At 39.2% G+C, this 22,603-nt stretch overlaps 1 protein-coding gene across 5 annotated transcripts in view; it reads left to right on the top strand.

Moving 5' to 3' along the window:
• The window catches only part of LYPD6 (LY6/PLAUR domain containing 6), a 123,587-nt gene extending 104,014 nt beyond the window's left edge, over positions 1–19,573 (top strand). For all 5 annotated transcript variants that reach the window (XM_047722810.1, XM_047722807.1, XM_047722808.1 and 2 more), the window contains 2 exons: positions 14,450–14,580; positions 16,514–19,573. In XM_047722810.1, coding sequence (XP_047578766.1) covers positions 14,450–14,580; positions 16,514–16,681 — 299 coding nt within the window. In that variant the 3' untranslated portion in view covers positions 16,682–19,573. The remainder of the gene's footprint in view (positions 1–14,449; positions 14,581–16,513) is intronic.
• The last annotated feature ends 3,030 nt before the right edge of the window (positions 19,574–22,603 follow it).

Raw genomic sequence — 22,603 nt, 5'->3', positions numbered from 1 at the left:
CAAGAAGAGAACAACCAGCCTGTTGGCCACTCTTTGAAGCATTAGTCATTGCATAGTAACTTCTTTTATGTAAAGTATGAATTGATGTTCATATAAAGATCCCATTTATTACATATCTTGCCAGAGGCACCTATCCTGAGAGTGTATGAAAGCTAGAATTCTAAATGCCATCATTGCACAAAAAACCCTGAGCTTTTTAAACTAGTAAGTTCTTTTTGAAGGGTGAGATGGATGCCCAATTAAAGCATGAAATTTTGACCCAGAGGCCCATTTCAAAATGAAGTAGAGGCTTCACATTCACATTCATATCTCTTATTCTCTCGAATAAAAAAGACAGTTATATTTGACTATGGAGTCACTATTAATTGGCTGTTTTAATTTTGGAGGAAAGTTCATTTGATGGAGAGATGATGAGAACAGAGCATTTTATTGACAAATGTTTGAGAAGTTAGATGGGTTTCGCTGAAACTTAATCCAGATGTTAAAATGACTGAATACACCAACACCAAATCTATTATTTTTTAACATGATGCAGGAGTTCTCACGCTAACCCTAGGGAAAGGCCCTCTTTCTCCCATGGAGGACTGGACATCAGGAGAAGGTAGAAAATGAAATTAAGACACAGGTGCCCGCTGCGTAAGACAGTACTATTTAACCTATCAACTTTCACCTAAGCTGCCCAGTAGAAACACCTGTGGATCTCTTCAAAATCACTGGAACCTGTGTCCTCCCTAGGCCAGTGGTCCTCAAACTCTATCATGATCAGCATCCCCTGGAGGGCTTATTAAAACATAGATTTCTGTGCCCACCCATGCCCCATTCCCGATTCAGTAAGTCTGTGATGAGGGCTGAGAATTTGCATTTCTAAACAATTCCCAGGTGATACAGATGCTGCTAGGCTGGAGACCACACGATAAGAAATGCAAGTTTTACAGAACTTGAGCCAGCATCCCTGAGATGGGGGCGCTGCACTGGTAGATTCAAATACCATAGGTGATACTAATGAACAGTCAGGGGCAAGAAACACTGGGAACTCCTCTCCCCACTAACAGAAAGTGAAATGTACTGTTGGCATTTCCAACCAAGTTCCTCTTGTTTACTTTTATGTAGAGATGCTAATGGAGTCCCAAATGACTGTAGGGAAGAGAAAAGCATGGAGATGCTGAAGATTAGCTTAATCACAAGCTAGATATCCCACCATCCTGGTAATCAGAGCTAAAAAGTTCTGTCTGCAGTGCCTTCTGCAGTCACACGCTTATTTTGGACTAAGCCAGTGTTTTTCTAACATCACCCCTACATTTGGGTAGGCTGCTTCTCAAGCTTGGTGGCACATTGAAATCACAGAGGGAGATTTTAAAACACCGAGGCCTGGGTTAGATCTCAGGGATTCGTATTTAAATGGTGTGGAGTGTGGCTGAGCGCAAGGATTTTTGAAATTGCCCCAGGTCATTCTACTAGGTAGCAAAATTTGAGACCCACTGTAAACAGTGACTCTGGACAAAAACAGGATGGTTTGCTTGTGTAGCCAATAACCTTTGGGATGGTTCCAGTAGGGACAAAGCTGGCAGGTTAGCTTTTGAAACAGTTGCCACGAGTCAGATGTACCACAGGACACGTGGGGGTGCTTTCTCAGCATTGCTCTAGCAGAGAGAATGCAGAGGACAAGGAGGGATTGTGAGCTGGGCCAGATTTCACAGAGGCCCAGTCCTAGTCTGATGGTGGGCAAGTATATCCCTGCCACAAAGGAAAAACAGGTGACCGGTAGCACTCTGCTTGAACTCCTCTCAGGAAGGAGAACAATCCCTTTTGATGCTTTCTTCAAAGGTCAAAATCTACTCTTCCAATGTACAGATATCGGAGAGAATCGCAGTGTTCACACAATTTCTTTTTCCCTTCTTTCCTCCCACTTTTATCTTTTTGTCCTTAAATTTATAAGGATAAGTGGAAAGTGATGCCCTGAGTTCATGACACAGAACCACCCTGCCAGGCTTTTTAGGGGATTAGCCAGTGAAAGATAAGAATCTGGTTTCTTCTTTCCGGGAGCACCCAGTTAGCTGGGGAGATCAGATCTGAATGCATCAAATGTCAAAAATACCAGGACAAAAGCAAGTTGCCAAGTGAAGCATGGCATTCAGTGCTCTGAGAGCTCCTGGGAACAACTGCTATTTGGAGGCTCAGGTGGCTAGGGACCGCCCTGTGGACCAGGAAGAGGCGAAAGCCTGCAAGTGGGCAGCCTAAGTGCAATGTGGAGGAGGGCGTGGCTTCTGGAAAGTCACTCAGAGCAAAGGTGTGGAGAGGGGATTCCCAGGTGTGCTCACTGGACAGCAAGAGACTGAAACTGGGCAGAGAAACTAGTTCATGTTGGAGAATAGTGGGACCAAAGAAACGCAGCTTGATTATTTTTGTGGGGCCTTGACCCTTTCAGGGAAGGAGTAGAGACTGAAGCTGTAACCGGAGAAGAGACGGAGCCACACTTAGCTTCCTTCTTGACCAACCCCACTTCCCAGGAGCCATTCTCTTTCCTCCTGGGTTTTCTCCAAATTTTTCTCACGATGGAAACAGCGTCATAATTCTTAAATTAAAATCTGAGTTGTGTCTAACGACTAAAAACAACCCTGGACTTATTTTTTCTGTTGATTATTAGTTGGAAGCAGCTGAAGGACTACCAAGAGGCTTAGTCAGGGATGGCCAGTAGCCGCCATGGAAGAACATCCTGGCTTTCTGTGATATTCCTGGGTTTTTGTTTGTTTCATCGCATGTTTAGCTAGGTTTTAATTATCACATGATGTGAAAATAACTTGTTGAAAGTGAAAAAAACCATATCATGTAAGTATTTAATCTTATCTCAATGGAACAAACCCCCCATTCCAAATGGCTTAGGGGACACCTGGGTTTCAAGAATTTTTGAAAACTGAACCCGGTCAAATGGATATACACAGAGACTATTGTATTTTAGCAGTTGAGGTAAGCTTGCTTATAATTAAGCAGACTTGTTATGAATCATCATTTGGCAAAAATAAGCATCAAGAAAGCCTTGTCCTAACTAGAAACACTCTGTCGGGCAATGGTGGCATCAGCCAGTGACCTCTAGCTAACTCAGGTTCCCTATCACTCTTACCTTTGACATGCGTGTTATGTAAGGATTTTCTTCTCTGTCAGTTTGTTATTGCCTCTGGCTCTAACAGATTCCTGCTACCATACAGGAGAATTTAAGAGCCCTCCTTGGCTGGCTTCTGTTTAGTCTTTGGTCTCTGAGCACTTCCTGGGCAATAACTAGAGTTGGAAAGAATCTTGAAACCATATTATATGAGGGACCAGTTAAAGGAACTGGCGAAAGAAAACAAGAGTTAATGGTATGCATTCAGATCCAAAGGTTTTGCCTGTGTGCAAGGTTAAAAACTCTTTGAGAGAGGGGCTGTCTTGGTGTTTATTAAGAGTCTATGGAATTGAATGTCAAATCAAAAACATGACTGTTTTCAAAAAGGCACATTCTTTAGAGGATGTCTAAGCACCAAAGGCCCTTAGGTTTCTTCTTGAATATGAAGAGCCAATGCCTCCCTTTAAGGTGAAATCTTTACTTGAAATTACCACCAATGCAAAATCAGAAATATTGAGATGGAGGAACACATATCCTTTAGGGGCAAGCTTCTACGCTGCTCATGGTTTTTCTGTGGAAGTGAAGAAAAAGCTGGGCATGACACTGAGTGACTCTTTTTATATGCATTACCTGGTGTAAGCAGGAAATATACCTGTGGTCCACAGCATAACTGAAGACAAGCTCCATGGTTACAAATTTTCAGGAAAGACTTTTTTTTTTTTAAAGACTTTATTTATTTATTTGACAGAGAGAGATCACAAGTAGGCAGAGAGGCAGGCAGAGAGAAAGGGGGAAGCAGGCTCCCCGCTGAACAGAGAGCCCGATATGGGGCTCGATCCCAGGACCCTGAGACCATGACCTTAGCTGAAGGCAGAGGCTTTAACCCACTGAGCCACCCAGGCGCCCAGGAAAGACTTCTTTATCATTGACTTCTTTCAGATGGAACCCAGGCTGAGATAGACAGCCTTTCTGTGTTACTTCACCTATGGTGGATTCTTTTTCTCTCTTTTAGGCAATGTTAGGATATAGCCCTTTAAGGTTTCTACCATTCTAAAGGGGTCTTTATTCTAGCTCTAAACCCCATCACGACCCCAGGCTTCACATCTTCTTATGGCCTATTAACATCTCCCAGCCCCCACCTCTATCCTGGGTAGAGAACTCAGAACCGAGCGTTGGCCCTTAGAATTTCTCTTAAGTTCAGCAGAGTTCATTTGTATGTCTACAGACGGTATTGGCTATGTTATCCGACATTCCTGGCTTCTGTGTAATGAAGTGGTATTTAGGCAACCTATCTTGTCATATTGCTAAATGGAAGTCTTAGACTTCCTTTTTTTAAAGTAGAAATTTTAAATTTAAAGTGTAACATTCATGCCAGAAAATGTATAGATCACAGGTGCTGAGCTCTTTGAAATTTTACCAAGTGAACAGGCTGTGTGTCTGTCACCCATGTTAAGTAACAGAACTTCAGAAGGCCACTAGGGTCCCCCAGTCACTACATCCCATCTCCCGGAGGTAACACAATTGTGACTACTATCACTGAGCTGTATATAAGTGGAATCACAGAATGTATTCCTTTCTTTGTCACATTTTCTATGTGAGAGAAATACATACATACAATCTATATGACTCTCATCCATGTATTTGAGCCACAGAGTTAGTCTCATGGATGTGTATGTACTGAAACTCATCCATTCCACTCTTTTTTTTTTTAATATTTTTATTTATTTATTTGACAGACAGAGATCACAAGTAGGCAGAGAGGCAGGCAGAGAGAGAAGGAGGGGAAGCAGGCTCCCTGCTGAGCAGAGAGCCCGATGTGAGGCTTGATCCCAGGACCCTGGGATTATGACCTGAGCCAAAGGCAGGGGCTTTAACCCACTAAGCCACCCAGGTGCCCCCATCCATTCCACTCTTTTTTTTTTTTTTAATATTTTATTTATTTATTAGACAGAGAGATCACAAGCAGGCAGAGAGGCAGGCAGAGAGAGAGGAGGAAGCAGGCTCCCCGCTGAGCAGAGAGCCCGATGCGGGGCTCGATCCCAGGACTCTGAGATCATGACCTGAGCCGAAGGCAGCGGCTTAACCCACTGAGCCACCCAGGCGCCCCTCCATTCCACTCTTGATGGACTTTTGGATTGTCTCCAGGTTTTGACTGTCGTGAGCATTCTTGTACATGCGTTTTGGTACATGTATGTCTTCATTTCTGCTAGGTCTAGCCCAGGTTGGGGGTTGCTGGGCATGTGGTATGTGTGCTTTGGCCTTACCGGATTCTGTGTGGCAGTTTTCCAGACTGACTGGACCAATGTATGCTCTCCCCATCGGTGCCTAAGAGTGCCAGCTGCTGCACAACCCTGCCAATGCTTAGTGTTGACAGAAACAGTAGAAGCTCGAAGTTAATGGAATGATATTTTTAAGGCACTGAAAGTAAATACCGCCAGCCTTAGAATTCTGTACTCAGACTGCAGCCTAACTTCTCTGCATTTCCCTTCTCTCCTGGCTACCCTGCTGCCTCTGATTTTCTGTTCATGCCTCCCAGTTCCCTTGAGAGTAACCAAGGTTCTGTGTAGCTTCTCTACCCCTTCGCAGTGTTTTCTGCTTGGTTTCTCAGCTTCTGCATGTGCAACTTTGGAGTCCATAAGTGCCTTGAGGGGAGAACAGGTGTAGAATGTCAGGCCCAACTCAACGTGTGGTTCATTTCACTGGTATCGCTCTTCAAATCCCATCTGCCTTGGTAGCTCATCGATGCTTCCACATGGATTTCTATTGTTTTAGTTCCATCTGGCTATTGTAATTTTATTTTATTGTTTTTTGGTAAGAAGGTACAAGCTAGTTCATTTCAGCTGACATTTTAATTCCCAGATCTATTCTTTAATTAGAACTTTTCCAGTAATTTTTAACCCGCATTCTAATAGCCTAAACAAGATGGGTTTTCTTTTGACACCCTGGATTCATCTAACCTGCTCCATTTCACAGTGGTTTAGCCCAAGTATTTTCTATTAACATAATTGCCTCAGATAGGAAGCATCTGTTTGATGTTTCTTTCTTATCACTTTTATTTTAACTACTGTTCACAGGAAGGTCCTCTTTATCCTCATTACTTTGACATAACTTCCCAACCACATTTTTTGCCTTTTGCCTGGTAATAAGCACATAGCTTTCTAAATTTCAGTGATTTGCCTTAAAAAAGAGTTTCCTCAACAAGTCACCTGTCCTTAAGAGGTATGGATGATTTTTTTTTTTTTTTTTTAAGACAAGACAAAAACAAAAACCAGGAAAGTATCTGTTTGGCAGTTTCTTCAGGTGGTGTCAACTGTAGGGTAAAGGAGAACAGTTATGACTCAGTGAAGTTAGTAAGTATTCATTTATTTTTAATTTCTGCCTTGAAGAATTTTTTACTTGGGGCAAGAAAAGAAAAGAGTGTCTTTTAGGGGTCTGTGGAAAGTGATTGATAGGACCAGGAAAGCCAAGAGATTAATCAGATATCTGGGTATCAGAGACCATGTGATAATTTCTAATTGGGATACACTTTAAATAATGGAGCTTATCTGCGACTCAGTTTGTAGCTCATTCTTTTCATACGCCTATTTTCTTTTATTTTGGATTCTTTTTTCTTTCACTTTCCATTTCACTGAACTTATAATTGAGATGTAACATACACAGAATAGTGAACAGCATGATGAATTTCCACAAATTGAACACATTATGGAAGCAGCACCTTGATTAAGAAATTGATTATTTTCAACAGCCCAGAGTCTTACTACATGACTGTAAGTTACATGACATGTAACTTACATGATAATTTGGTTACTATCTCTTCCACCAAAGATCTTGTTATAGGCAGCTCACTTGTGTCCTCCCAAAATTCACATGTGAAGTCCTAACATCCAGTACTTCTGAATGTGATTGTGTTTGAAGATAGGGTCCTTAAAGTGGTAAATCAGGTTCGGTGATAAAGGGGAGATTAGGACATAGACACACACAGAGGAAAGAACATGTAAAGATGTTCACAGATGGAAAGTTGCCCATCTGTGAGCCAAGGAGAGAGGTCTCAGAAGAAATCAACCCTGCTGACACCTTGAACTTGGACTTTCAGCCTCCAGAATTGTGAGAAAATAAATTTCTGCTGTTTAAGCCACCTAATCTAAGGTACTCTGTTGTGCAGTTTATCTAGAATCTATAATTACCCTGAATCTAAAACCAGACTAAGTACCAAAAACAATAACAACAACAAAAACCTGCAGTCTAATATTCCTTATGAATATAGTCTCAAACATCCTTACTATAATATTAAACGAATAGAATTTAGCAATATTTAAAAATAAGCCTGACCAAGTGTGACTTATTTCAGGGATGCAGGGCTGGTTCAATATTTAAAATCAATCAGTACAATCCACAGTATTAACAGGCTAAAGATAATAAAGTCACATGTTAATATCAACTGAGGCAGAAAAAGCATTTGGCAAACTTCAATACCATTCATGTTCAAAAACTTTCAGAAAAAAACAGCATATGAGAAACTTCCTCAACCTGATAAAAAATATTTATTTTAAAAAACTGTAGCAAACATTATACCTACTAGTGAAAGACAAAATACTTTTCTGGTAAGATCAAGGTCTAGGCAAGAATGTCTCTTTCACCACTCTTATCCAACATCATGCTGAAAGTTCTACCCAGTGCAGTAAAGCAAGAAACAGAAATAAAAGGTGTGCAGATTGAAAAGGAAGAAATAAAACCGTCCCATCTCACAGACAACATGATTTTCTAAGTAGGAAATCCCAGCAAATCTACACAAAACTCCTAGAACTAATAAGTTCAGCAAGATTACAAGATACTAAGACTAACACATAAAATTCAATTTTGGCAAAATTCAACTTATATATACTATCAATTAACATGTGGTCATTGGATTTAAAAATATACCATTTACAGTTGTTCAAAAGAATTAAATACTTCAGTGTAAATCTAATAAAACACGTAAAGACTTGTATGCTAAAATCATAAATGCTAATGAAGGAATTCAGAGAAAATTTAAGTAAATAGATACCATGTTCATGAATTGAAAACTCAACATAGTAAAGATGTCATTTCTCTCCAAACTTATATGCAGGTTTTACACAATTCCTATCAAAATTCTAACAAAATTGTTTGTAGTTATAGACAAGATTATTGTACAATTTATATGGAAAGATAAGAAACTAGAATAGCTAAAATAATTTTGATAAAAAAATAAAGTGAGAGGAACCAATCTACCCTCTTTCAAGATTTCTCATATAGTTACAGAAATCAAGACAGTAGTATCATCAGAGGGATAGCAACACAGATCAATAGAACAAACAGAGATCTCAGAAAGAGACTCTCAAAAATATGCCCAACTTATTTTTGACAAGGATATAAAATCTGATTCACTAGAGGAAAGAGCCTTTTCAACAAATGTCCTGGAGAATTTGGACATCCATGAGCAAAAAATGAACCTTAACCTAAGTATAATAACCTTTACAAAAGTTAACTCAAAATTAATCACAGACTTAAATGCCAAATATAAAACTATATGACATTTAGGAAAAAAACACAGGAGAAAATCTCTGAAATCTAGGGGTAGGCAAAGAGTTCTTAGACTTGCTATAAGAAGTGTGTGATCTATAAAAGGAAAAAGTGGTAAACAGGACTTTATCAAAATTAAAAACCTTTGTTCTACATAAGACCCTATAAAGAGGACAAAAAGACAAACAAGAAACTGACATACAATATTTACTAATCAAATATCTGACAAAGGACTAAGGCTAAAATATATAAAGAATTCTCAAAATATAATAGTAAAAAAACAAAATGAGAAAAGGACAAAAAACATGAATAAATATTTCACCAAGGAAGATAAATAGATGGCAAATAAGCACATGTTCAACATCATTAGCCATCAAGAAAATGCAAATTAAAAACATGAGATATCACTGTATATCTATCAGAATGGCTAAACTTAAAAAAGAAAAATAGGAACACCATCAAATGCCAGTAAGAATTGGGAGAAACTGCATCATGTATATATTGCTGGTGGGAGTATAAAATGGCACAGCTACTCTTGAAAATAGTATGGCAGTTCCTTAAACAACTAAACAGGCACGTACCATATAACCTAGTAATTCCACAGCTGAACATTTATCCCAGAGAAATGAAAACCTATGTTCACACAAAAGCCTTAATACAAGTGTTGATTGCAGCTTTACTAATAATATCCCAAACCTAGATACCCTTTCAATGGGTGAATGGTTAAACCAACCTTGATACGTCCATGGCATGGAATACTACTCATGGAATATAAAAATTAGTAAACTGTTGATACAACAATCTGGATAACTTTCAAGCGAATAAGGCTGAGTGAATATGCCTAATCCTAAAAGTTTACATACTGTATGAGTTCATTTATACAACATTCTTAAAAGGACAAAGTTATAGAAATGGAGCACAGATTAGTAGTTGCCAAGGATTAAGGAGCGGTGGGAGGAAGGTGGGATGAGGATGTGAGAATGAAAAGTTGACATGAGTGATCCTTGTGGAGATAGAAATGTTCTGTATCTTGACTGTATCAATGTCAACATCCTGATTGTGACACCGTACCATAATTTTGCATTATGTTGCCATTTGGGGAAAAGTGTGTGAAGGGGTCCCTCTGTATTATTTCTTACAAGCTCATGTGAATCTATAATTATCTCAAAATAATAAAACACCAATTTAAAAAAATCAGTCAGTAAAAACAAACAAACAAAAAACAAACTTCAGTTATGCTCATGTTGAGAAACTGATTAGAAGGAAAGCCAGACGTACCAAATGAGGAAGCTAAGAAGGTCTGTGAACCTGGTTGGGAGGAAAATCAAGGAAGGTTCCACAGAATTCATCACATTTAGATTGAACCCTGAAGAACAGGTTTCCAGGAGCAGAAGATAGGGGGAAATTTTTTGTTGTGAAGAATGGTCAAAAGCTGTAACGTCGTGTCTCAACCAACTGAGCCACCCAGGTATCCTGTAACGTCGTGTCTCAGATATCCAGCAAGCAATCATGAGGTAGTCTGGGCCTAAATCAAGGGGAATATTGAATAATAAGAAGTGCGAGTTTCAAGATGTGAGTTATAAATATAATCGGTTCCTTTAGCAGTGAAGCAAAGTTACTCTTACACTCTTGACACAGCTTTAGAAGCAGGGAGAAAACAGTGGACCACCTACTGGCCACTCCAGTAGGCTAAATAAACCTCGCAGTAGGCAGCCGAGGCTCCTCAACAGGTAGGGTTGGACTTAGGCTCTCATAGGCAGTGAGAGGCATTATCCGACTTTGGTTCCAGTAATATATCTGGTGATTATCCAGCATCTGCATTAGAAAGGAGAGAAGTCAGAGACAAAGAAGATAGGCAATGATGAGGTCCTGCACTGGGAAAATGGAAAATGGAACAGAAAGATTAAAAGGATAATGGAGATATTTCAGGGGACTTGAAGAAGAGCTTGGGAAGAGAATTCTGAGCTGATTCTGAATTTCCTAGTCCAGGATGGAGGTGCCACATCTCAGGAAGTCCCTTCCTAAGATAGAAACACAACAAGACAAACGGGGAATTTGATTTGTTTGAGATACATGAGGTGTGAGGTGCTGCTGGCCATGTGCAGGAGATCGCTGGAGATTACTTCTATAGTTTGCGAGAGAGTATCAGACTGAAGATAATGTCATCAGAGGTTGAATGAAGTCACTTAAGTGAGAAGAGGTTCAAGAACAGAACATGGAAGAATATCAACATTCAGGTTAAGGAAAGTATAGGAAAAAAAGAGACCAGAGATGCAGGAGAAAGTCTAGAAGACAAAACTCTGAAGCCCAGGGAAATCACACAGAGGATACACAGTAGATCCAAAATCTACATTATACAAAGTAGATCCTTTGGGGTTACACATGGGAAAAGGGCAAACAATGGGACACTTAGGCAAACAGTCATTGCAGAGGAGGGCCTGGGAGGAGCAGAGCCAGATGTGAGGGGCTGAGGGCACAGTCAGGAATCAGGCTGGGAGTGCCCGGCAGCTGCCACTAGACTTTTATTTTTTTCAATATAATTTGAAATGCTATGATTAAAGTTATATTCCTCCCGTTAATTTTCTCACACATGGTGAGTGGTTCTCTGGCATCACTTTAATCATTATATATGTTTGTAAAAAAAAAAAAAAACAAAAAAAAAAAAAACAAAACTAGTGGACCCATAGGGAATAACTGAGTAGCGAGGAAGTCTTTTACCAAAGAGTTGGTTATTTTTAATTCAAATCATTTGCTGTATATTTTGTTTAAATACAGCTTCTGTTATTAGAAACTGAATATTGGTGGGTAAAATGGAATTGGTAATTTACATTTTAGCTTTGAACATTTTTTTAAATTTCAGAACTAGGTTATGGAACTTCTGTGTGTGTGTGTGTGTGTGTGTGTGTGTGTGTGTGTGTGTGTGTGTGTATTTCATTAAAAATTATATATTTTGTGTTTTCTACTAGTTGATTAAGCCCTCTTATACCCAGTTCTGCTTTCAGTTGCCTGCCTGTGAGTCTTAAAGTGAAAGACTTTTGTTTCACAACCTCTGGGAATACCTTGCAGTTGCAGAATATGAGATTTTAGAGGCTGAAACTAACCTGGTAGAAATTCAAATCCATCTTTTATCTTTTAGATAAAAGCCTTTGAAATCCTTTTAGTGTGAAGTTATCAGCAGGCTTGATTCTCCTGTAACCTCATTACTAACCCAAGGATTATTCAGAATACGGAGAGCAATGCTTTGTGGCTGAAACTCCTTTTTTATCAATCCTACAGCCCCGTGATAAGCCACATGTGGTCCACCTCATCTTGCTTGGGAAATGCTGCCTGTGTGCCCCCCCCCACTCGCCTTGGAGATCACCATACACATTCAAGGCTCTCCTAAGTTGTGTTCTAAAGAAATCTGTTCAATTTTATTTGAATATTTCCAAAACTTATTTAACTGTAGAAGCTTTTTTTTTTTTTAATGTTAACATTTCATAACTCACCTAGGGGTTTTTGTAAGATAAGAAGTAGAATGGATTAATGCTTCAGATCTAAGGTAGCTGCTGCTAGAAGTAATGGGGTGTTCTTAAAATATCTTTGTTTCACGGGTTAGATATGGCAAGTGTAAGAAAATTTTTTATCTAGCCTCATTGCTGATCATTTTTCTCTCCCCAGGATGGCAAGAATTAGCTTATTAGGTACTGGGCTTTTGCATATTTCCCTGAAAAAAAAAAAAAGCTCATTAGTTATCTCTGCAGTGGAATAAATTTCCAATTAATAAATTAAAAGAGAGTTTATTATGGACACAAAAATAAGAACAAAAAGTAGTTATATCAAGTTCATCAATTCTTATTCAGGGCTTACTGAAGACAGGAGAATTTAATGCTTGGGGGACAAACCCAGTTTCCAAAACTGAAACCATGTAGTGGTTTACTTATTCCATAAATGCTTGATCTTATCTGCTCAGATTTACCTTTGGAGCAATAAAACCTCTGGCAGCTCCTCCTGGTTGTCTGCGTGAAGAGGAGACAGGAGATAAGGGCATTCCTGTCTTTAATGGTTTCATGAACATCTGAAGGTGCTCCGGGTGGGAAAGGTGTACTTGTCATGACCTTAAATGTCCAAGTCTGGTACCAAAGAGGTCAACTAGTCCACTTTGGGAAATGTGGTAAATCTCTCAGGCTACTGGTCTCCATTTGCTAAAACCTGTCACAGGCTTAAAAAATCAGAGATATGCCACCTCCTTGGCATCAAAAAAACAGTCACTCCAATTTTAAAATATTTTAGGACTTTGGGAGAATCATTGCCTGGTACAAAACTTCCAACCTTTCCTGTGAGCTCATAGGGTTGCCTTACATACTGCACTCGCAAAGAGCTCCCCAGGACCCTGAGCTAGCTAGGGCTCCTTGACCTGATTCCCACTGACAAAATTCTGGTCAGGGTGCACTGTGGGGATAGCATTTCGGGGAGGGCATTGACTAAACCCAGCCCTGGCACACTCCCCAATAGTGTACCCATCAAGAAAATCTGTCCTTGGCAAGACTCAGTCAGAGGTCACTCAGGTTCCTGTCAGGTGGGAGTGTTTGGGAAGATTGTTAAAAACCCTGAATTTTCCTAACTCTCAAGATGTGTCAGTGTGGTCTGTATTAGCTCATTCTCAAGGCCTGAAATTCTTAAGCTTCTTTCTTTGGACTTTAGTACTTTGGTTCAAAGCTGCCAAAATTGTGACAGAATCTGGTGGGGGGAATTTTTATTGCCTAATAAATAACATCATAGAAGGTCATAATTCCACATTAGCCACTAAATATCCAAAATGTATAAAGCATGCAAAATTGAGTCCAAGATATGGATGAAAAATAGCTCGGTGACATTTCTTAAGAATTATTCATTTTCTTTTTCAATCTGAAAGTGGATCAGGAACATTTTCCTAAATCCCAGGCTTAGAAAGCTGAACACTGCCTAGAGGCCTTAAAGAATTACTTTGACAAAGCCATTTTTCTTTGGTCTTTAAATTAGAAGTAGAAAAATTCTCCATGGTAGTTTGGGAAATATCTTAAGTTTTTAGATTCCTAAGACTTTGAGGGATGTCTAGAAACTTACATCATGATCCATCTACATCTGCCATCCTAGAAATCATACTAGGGAGAAATGATTCTCCTTCATTTCCACACCTTCATTGTGGGGTTAAATTCTAGGATCCAGCTATACTTATTGTCAAGAAGTTCTTTCTTTTGGATAAAGTCATTTTCTCAAGATACAATGAATCTACTTTTAATTGTTCAGCCCTTACATGGGAATAGCTATTTCCAAAACACACATGCACACACACACACACACACACACACACAAAACACACACACCCAGCTTCTGCTATAGCCTTTTAATTCCTTGAAGACCATTGTTACCTGCCTAACTTCTTTATTCTTTAACCTGTATTCATTGAACTTTTTCACCCCTTTATCTTCCTGAAAATTGCGGACTCTCGCATCCTAATCATCACTCTAAGCCTCTCATCCCCCAAAATAAAAATCAATACAGTGGGGAAATTTTTTTGAAAGACAAAGAATGACACCATTATATCTTGACTTATGGGGATGATGACAGGCAGAGAGACCAGTGTTCTTCAGAAGGCTCTCCTCCCACCATGCAGAAGTGCATCTCTCCAAGGACATCTTTGGGATTGGACAGAAACTCAACACAGTGTCCGTCTCATGTGCTGTTAAATCTCTTCAAGACTTGTAGTGTTGACACTCCAGTTGTTTCCCTTCCAGGTAGGTTGGGCTAACATTTCCCATCTCAATTGAAACATATTTTCTCTGTTGACAGAGACCAGATACTGCTACACTCAGCATACAATGGAAGTCACAGGAAACAGCATCTCTGTCACCAAACGCTGCGTCCCACTGGAAGAGTGCTTGTCCACTGGCTGCAGAGATTCTGAACATGAAGGCCACAAGGTCTGGGCAACAAAGCAAGTGATGGGTACAGCACAGTCAGCCTTCCTCTGCTGCAGATGTGTACCAGTGCTCATGAGCAAATTCTCACTCCCTGATATAGCCTGGCTTTTGACGGTCTTTATACCAATGATGGGAAGATTCTCCTTTCCTGTTTGCTCTAAGAGGATAAATTTATATCGGAGCATAGGAAAGCCCATATAAATTATTCAAACACAACACCAAGAGGGTATTGAAAATTACCGTAAGCCCTTTCTTTACTCAGAAGAAAGTAATCAAGCCACCAGAAGGATGAGGAATTAGGGAAGTGTTATGTCCTCAATGGTAATGCAGACGTAGCAACAATTCATTCTGCTGAGGATGGCCACAGTAGTTTAGCTTTGACAACTATCTGTGAAGTGAGGCTCCTGTCTTCATTGGAATGCTGACTGGGGGAAGGCATCCCTTGGGTCCTGAATCATTTGAGTAGGTGATCAGAGAACCATCTCCTTGTGGGTTTACTCCCATCTGGTGCCTATACAGAAGCACTGAGTGTTAAATGAACTTCAAGTGCAGCCTTGAAGAAGAATATGAAGGACCAGAGGAAGGCAGCCTGACTGTGGTTGGAATGGGGAATGCCCCTGACTCTTCCTGCTGGCTGTTCAGATCTGGCTCCACATATAATCTGGTATATCAGGCCTTCGCCTTTATTTGGAGTTGGCTCGCTTCTCCCCTTCTGGCTGCCTTCCTGGTGCTCAGAGGCAACTTCTGCTCTCAAAACTCTGGAATGCCATGTTTAGTAGCATTTAGTAGAAGACACCTGATTTTCAAGAAACTTGTGAAATACACTAGGAATTCAGATTTAAAATATAATCTGCTGACTTGATCCTGGTTTGAAATGTAAAAGGTAAACCAAGGGTTTTATCTCACTCTCCACCCCACCACCAGCAAGCTAGGCTCTCAGGCTTTATTTTGGCTAGTTTACCATGGAAAAATTTAAAGATCAGAGAAGTGACATCATATGCTCAGTCACAGAGCTGGTAATTCTGACAGCATTCAGGCTCACTTCCGACCTTCAGTTTCTCTCCTCAAGATTATCAGTTTCCCTCCTCAAGATGTCCTCCTAGCCCATGTCAACTGTGACCAGCCTCAGATCCTTGCAGGATAATGACTAAATAGGATATTGACCATCAGAGAATTTTTTGAGTACTACTGTGCATACGGATCAGTTGGGGATCTTGTTAAAATGCGGATTCTGATTCACTAAATTTGGAGTGAGGTTTGAGATTCTGCATTTCTAAGAGGCTCCCAGGTGATGCTGAAGCTACTGGTCTGTACTTTGTGTAGCCATGGCCCCAAATAATTTCAGCCAACAATCCTTTAGGTTTCTTTCTTTCCTACAGTCTACGAATAAGGTAGTATAAAGCAGGAATAATTCCATTAATGAAAACCCTCCAAATTTTAACTCATGCACAAGAATGGCAGTGGTTATATAGACAATTCTAATGAAAGTAAATAGTTAATTTTAAGTTGGATTGTTTTCACTTCACTTACACTGTGGAAATTTGGCAAGTGAAAGTTTACCCTCTAAATGGTGTCTTCAAGTAGTCAGAAGGGGTTTCTTTGAGATAGTAGGGTATTATAATTCCTATTTCACAGATGGAAAAGCTGAGACCTAGAAAGGTTGTAGAACCATGTAATAACCACCTGGTGGGATGTCAAAAACAGAACTCGTATTCCTTGAAGCTTAGTCCAGAGGGTTTCCACGTTGATCACATTGCTTCCAGATGAAATTTCATCCCACTTCCTTAAATGCAGGTTTGGTGCCTCTTTTGTGGAACAGGTAGTTCTCGTTTCAGTCTGACTGTGAGGGAGACCGTTCCTTCTAAAAATCCTTGCCTCCTTCCAAGATCTGCCAGCTTCTCATCAGCCTTCTGTTTCTCTTCCTTTCTTTCAGGTCTGCACTTCCTGTTGTGAAGGAAATATCTGTAACTTGCCACTCCCCCGAAATGAAACTGATGCCACATTTGCCACAACGTCACCCATAAATCAGACAAATGGGCACCCACACTTCATGTCAGTGATGGTGTCCTGTTTGTGGATGTGGTTGGGACTCATATTATAGCAGCTCCAAGGTGCCATGTATAGTAGCAGTCCATGGAGATTTCCATGGTCCATGGTCATTGCATGAGTCGTTGGCTTGACAATAGTTAGACATGTGAAAACATGACACTCACAGATGTCTTCATAGCCAAACATTTCCACCTACCATGAGGAACAAGCATTGCTTCACTGTAGTCATTCCAAGCCCAAGACCTCATCAAAGCCAACCTGCCCCCAAACAAACCCTGAGTCGTATACGACAAACCTTTCTTTTCACTCCAGGAAATAAGTCTGCATTTATTGAGATCTGAGGCTCTTAATTTGTAATACATGCATGATCCATAGGGAGTCCTGGGATCCTCTGAGATGTTAGACAATATGTTATACAGACATGCATAGATATGTGTTCTTCAGGAGAAAGGTGAAGGACCACTGGTTTAAATATAATCATGAATTTATTTATAGCTTTAGAATTGTAAAACTTTGATTCTGAAATGAATGGACTATTTCCTTGGAGATTCTGACTGAGTCAGAATCTCTGGAAAAGTAGTAAGCAGTTGTCCAACTTAATTTTCCCAACATTCTTCTCCCAGTGGTGGGAATCAAAGTCCCTCTGCTCTGTGCAAGAAATAAAAACCAATCATAAGTTTGTTGCATAGGGGGAGGGGTAGCTGGAGAAGGATCTTTCCCAACTTAATGGAACTAGCATCCGCAAAGTAGCTGTGTATCCTTTCATTATAATTGGTGAGATTGGCCTTGATTTGGAACCTCATTGTGCTCTATGAGATCCTGAATTCTACCTGGGCCAAAGGGTATCCTAAGAGTCCTAAAGCAGGAAGGGGTTTTCTCCACTCCTGGGGTTCTATTCAGGCATAGCTAGAATAGAAATAGGATTTCAGAATGAAAGGAGAGAGATATGTGGAGGTTGACCCAAGTTCGCTATGAGGGCCCAGTCAGTGGCTTAGCCAGATCTCCTATCTGCACTTCATATTGCCAGAGAGCACTCCCGGGTTCTTCCTCTTTCAAATCCCCAGTGACTTTAGGGAGAAGGTTCTGCATCACATTGTCTCAAGATTGATAGGGAAAGAAGACATAATATCCTAAGACAAGAAATAGGTGGCAAGTCGGGTGATGGTGAGACTAGTAAGAAGACCCAGTGGGAATTTTTCTTTCATTTGGGTGATTGCTTTTGAAGTGGATGGTAAACTTTTGCCATCCTTCTTATACTTTTGGCCTGAGTTACAACTTGTTCTTCTTCCTTGTAAATCATTTATACAATATTTATTTTTGTATGGCATAACTAGAAACTTAAATATATTGTAAAATATTCTTTATTCTGAATGAAATGACCAAATGAGAATACTTATTTTCAATAGTGGTAGAGCTTATGATATATGTTTTTTCAAAGTTATCTATAATACTTGCACCAGTGTTGAAAAACAATTAACTTATGTTTGAGTGAGAGGAATGCATTGGCCTTAAGGGTTTTTGCTCATGGTTTCTTCCATGGTATTGTCCCAGAAGTATTCAGGTGGTGATCATCACTGGTAAGAGTTTCTCTGCAGGGTTATGGAGTATATCTGCATGAAATTTGGTGGAGCCATCATTGTCGGGGTCCATCTGCCCTACACAGGAAAATGTGTGTGGCTTATAATATGAGACCCCCCTCAGGGATTACCAGATATAAACTGACAATGGTAACTCTGATATAAAGTAATCTAAATTGCATCAAATGGCCTTAAATCAGTTTGGTAGGCTTATCAATACATTGCTTGTAAGTGGGGTGAGGGAAGTAGAGGGAGAGAAAATAAGACACTTACTAAGCACCTTTTATGTGGCAGGCACTATGCTAAGCACTATACATATATAGTGCATATATATATATATATATATATATATATATATTCATATAAAACCTGCAAGCACCCTCTAGGGAATATTACTAGTATTTTCACACTACAGATGAAGGTACTAAGGCTCTAAGAAGCTTAAAAAAAGGAAGCCTTTTCCTTCCAATTTAGGTCTTATAGGTTGAGGTGGGGTTGAAGAGGGAGGGGAAGATGGAATTACCACCCCTAGGAAAACTTCCAGACCTGACCACAGGAATGTCCATCTGCTCATGTGGAGTTTGCCCAGTCCTGCTTCTAAAGGACACCATTTGTGTGTGTCCTCTAGATGGTGTTTTTTCTTCCAGGGGTGGAGGGTACAGCTTCCTAGTTCATTCCTCTTGCTAAAAGAGGTGGCAGGTTAACTGCTGTAAATGCTCTAAGACAATGAAACTTGACGTTGTACATATCTACAAGTACCATTTTTGCACATGGCCACTCTCCACTGATAACTGCCAAGTACTGCATGCAATGTGGGTAAGAGACAAAGGCCAAATGTTGGTTCTTAATGAGAAAGCGACCATGCCAGAGCCTCCCTGTCTGGTGTGAGGGACCAGGTCCCCAGTGATGCAAACTCATCTGCCACCCGAGGGAATCACTACAAACTCTACACAGATGTGACCACGCGCACCTCGTGTGCCTATCACAATGGCTGGTGTTTCATTCTCGAAGGAAAGTGGTTTGCTCACCATCCTCAGCCTCAAGGAGCCAAGGAAGGGCCATTCATGTGGAAGGCCCAGGACTGGTCATCCGTGTAACTTTTCTACTACATTAAACTTTCCATTAAATCCCACGGTTGGTGACGGCTTTAAGTGCAAACAGCCGTGATATGTACATTAACCTATGTGCCACTTATTTATTTTCAGACTCCCCATTGCATTTGTGTCAATACGGGATGAATGCCTAAACTTTGTAAATATTGTACATTTTGTAAATCAATGAATAAAGGTTTTAAGTGTATCTCACCAGGCTCCTCCCTGCAAATGTTCATGTCAGCTAGTGATTAAGACACTTGGGTTATGTATAAGGCATAGGGCTCGGGATCACAGGGAACTTCCTTCCAAGAGTTCATTTTCTTGTTGTGTAGGCAAGAAATACATGCATGAGAAGATACAAGACAATTCACTCACACCAAATGATACATGTAGGCACTAAGTGCCCCAGAAAATCAAAGAGGGAAAGATTACCAGACTTTTTAATCAGGTCTGCAGTTCCCCTAGAGCATTTTCTTTGTTAAATCAGGAAAAATAAAAGTGTGTGTGCATGTATGTTTCTAAATACTATCCCATTAACTCTTAATTTTTAAATCTCCTTCCGTTCTGTTAGTGATGATAAAAATAGAAAGTATTTTCTGTTGATGGTTTCTTCTGCAACAGGAAACAAACATCTGAATAGTATAAATGTTTATACAGTAAATTCATTTTATTTTTCATAGAAAAATTATAGATATTGAAAGTGACTTTGAAAAACCTCAGTTTGTGATCTCTGGTCATTCTCATTTATTTATTTATTTATTATTTTTAAATTGAGGCATATTGACATATAACATTTTATAGTCTTGTGTCTGCAATATAATGATTTGGCATTTTTATACATTGTGTAATGACCACCATAATTCTAGTTAACATCTGTCACCTTACATAGTTAGAAGTGCTTTTTTCTTCTGATAGGAATTTTTAAGATTTTCTCTCTTAGTATCTTTCAAATATGCAGTACAGTATTATTAGCTATAGTCACTATGCTGTACAACCCCATGACTTACTTATTCTATAACTAGAATTTTGACCCCCTCCACCCATTTCCCCATGCCCCTCCACTTTTGGCAACCACAAGTCTACTCACTGTATCTATGGGCTTGGTTTTTTACTTGCGTGTTTTTCAGATTCCACATATAAGTGAAATCATATGGTATTTGTCTTTCTCTGACTTATTTCACTTAGCATAATGCCCTCAAGTTCCTATCATGTTGTCACAAATGGTAAGATTTCATTATTTTTATGGGTGAATAATATATATATATATTATATTTATGGGTGAATAATAATATATATTATATATGTATCTTCTTTATCCAATTACACATTAATGGGCACTGAAGTTGTTTCCATATTTTGGCTATTATAAATAAGGTTTCAGTGATCATGGTGGGGGCAGAGGGAGGAGGCACATAAGTCTTTTGGAGTTAGTGTTTTTATTTTCTTTGGGTAAATACCCAAAAGTCGAATTGCTGAGTCATGGCATTTCTATTTTTAAGTTTTTGAGGAAATTATATACTGTTTTTCCACGTGGCTGTACCAATTTACCTTCCTACCAACAGTGCACAAGGGTTCCCTTTTCTTTACATCCTTGCCAACATGTGTTATTTCTTGTCTTTTTGATAATAGCCATTCCGACATTTACAAGTTGATATCTCATTGTGCTTTTGATTGGCATTTCCCTAATGATTAATGATGTTGAGCATCTTTTCATGTGTTGGTTGATCATCAGTGTATTTTTTATGTAAAAATGTCTATTCAGGTCCCACCATGCCCCATTTTTAATCAGGTTTTTTGGGATTAAGTTGTATAAATTCTTTTATATTTTAGATATTGATACTCCTGATTGGAAGTATCCTTTGCAAGTAACTTCTCCCATTCTGTAGTCTGCCTTTTTATATTTTGATGGTTTTCTTCACTGTGCAGAAGCTTCCTTGTTTGATATAGTCCCAACTGTTTATTTTTGCTTTTGTTGCCCTTGCCTGAAGAGACCGATCCAAAAATATATTGCTTAGACTGATGTCTAAGAGTTTACCGGCTATGTTTTCTTTTAGGAGTTTTATGGTTTGGTGTCTTACATTAGGTCTTTAATCCATTTTGAGTTTATTTTTGTGTATGGTGTGAGACAGTGATCCAGTTCCATTCTTTTGCATGTAGCTGTTCAGTTTTCCCCATACCATTTATTGAAGAGACTGCCTTTTCCCTAGTATATAGTCTCACCTCCTCTTTTGTAGATTAATTGACCATATGGGCATGCATTTGTTTCTGGGCTGTTTTGTTCCATTGATTTATGTGTGTATTTTTGTGACCATACTATACGATTTTGATTACTATAGCTTTGAAATCAAGGGGCATGATGCCTTCAGCTTTGTTCTCCTTTCTCAAGATTGCTTTTGCTACTCAGGGTCTTTTGTGGTTCCATATAAATTTTAGGATTGCATGTTCTATTTCTATGAAGAATGCCACTAGAATTTTGATAGGAATTGCACTGGGTTTCTAGCTTGTTTTGGGTAGTATGGACATTTTAACAATATTGATTTTTCCAATCCATGAGCACAGAATATCTTTTCTTTTTTGTGTGTGTATTCAATTTCTTTTATTAATGTCTTGTAGTTTTCTCTGTATGGGTCTTTCACCTCCTTGGTTAAGTTTATTCCTAGATATTTTATTCTTTTTGATGCAGTTGTAAGTGGGATTGTTTTCTTAATTTTTCTTTCTGATAGTTCTTTATTAGTATATGGAAATGTAATAGATTTTCATATGTTGATTTTGTATCCTGCAACTCTATTATTTTATTCTAAAAGTTTGTGTTTTTTTTTTTTTGGTGGAGTCTTTAAGGTTTTCAATATAGTATCAAGTCATCTGCAAATAGTGACAATTTTATTTCTTCCTTACCAATTTGAGTCCCTTTTATTTCTTTATCTTGCCTAATAGCTCTAGCTAGGACTTCCAGTACTATGTTGAATAAAAGTGGGGAGAGTGCACATCCCTTTCTTGTTCCTGATCTTAGAAGAAAACCTTTAAGCTTTTCACCAGTGAGTATAATTTTAGCTATTAACTTGTCATATATGGCCCTTATTACGTCAAATTACATTCCCTCTCTACACACTTAGTTGAGAGTTTTTATCATAAACGGATATTAAGTTTTATCAAAAGCTTTTTCGGCATCTATTGAGATGGTTGTATGAGTTTTATTGTTTATTTATTAATGTGGTATATCAGATTGATTGATTTGTGGATATTGACTCATCCATGCATCCTCCTAATAAATCCCACTCGATTGTGGTGTATGTTCCTTTTATT

This window comes from Lutra lutra, chromosome 3, assembly GCF_902655055.1.
Source record: "Lutra lutra chromosome 3, mLutLut1.2, whole genome shotgun sequence".
Taxonomy (NCBI): domain Eukaryota; kingdom Metazoa; phylum Chordata; class Mammalia; order Carnivora; family Mustelidae; genus Lutra; species Lutra lutra.
Note: the sequence above shows the minus strand (reverse complement) of the source record. Positions and strands in the feature narration are given on the sequence as shown.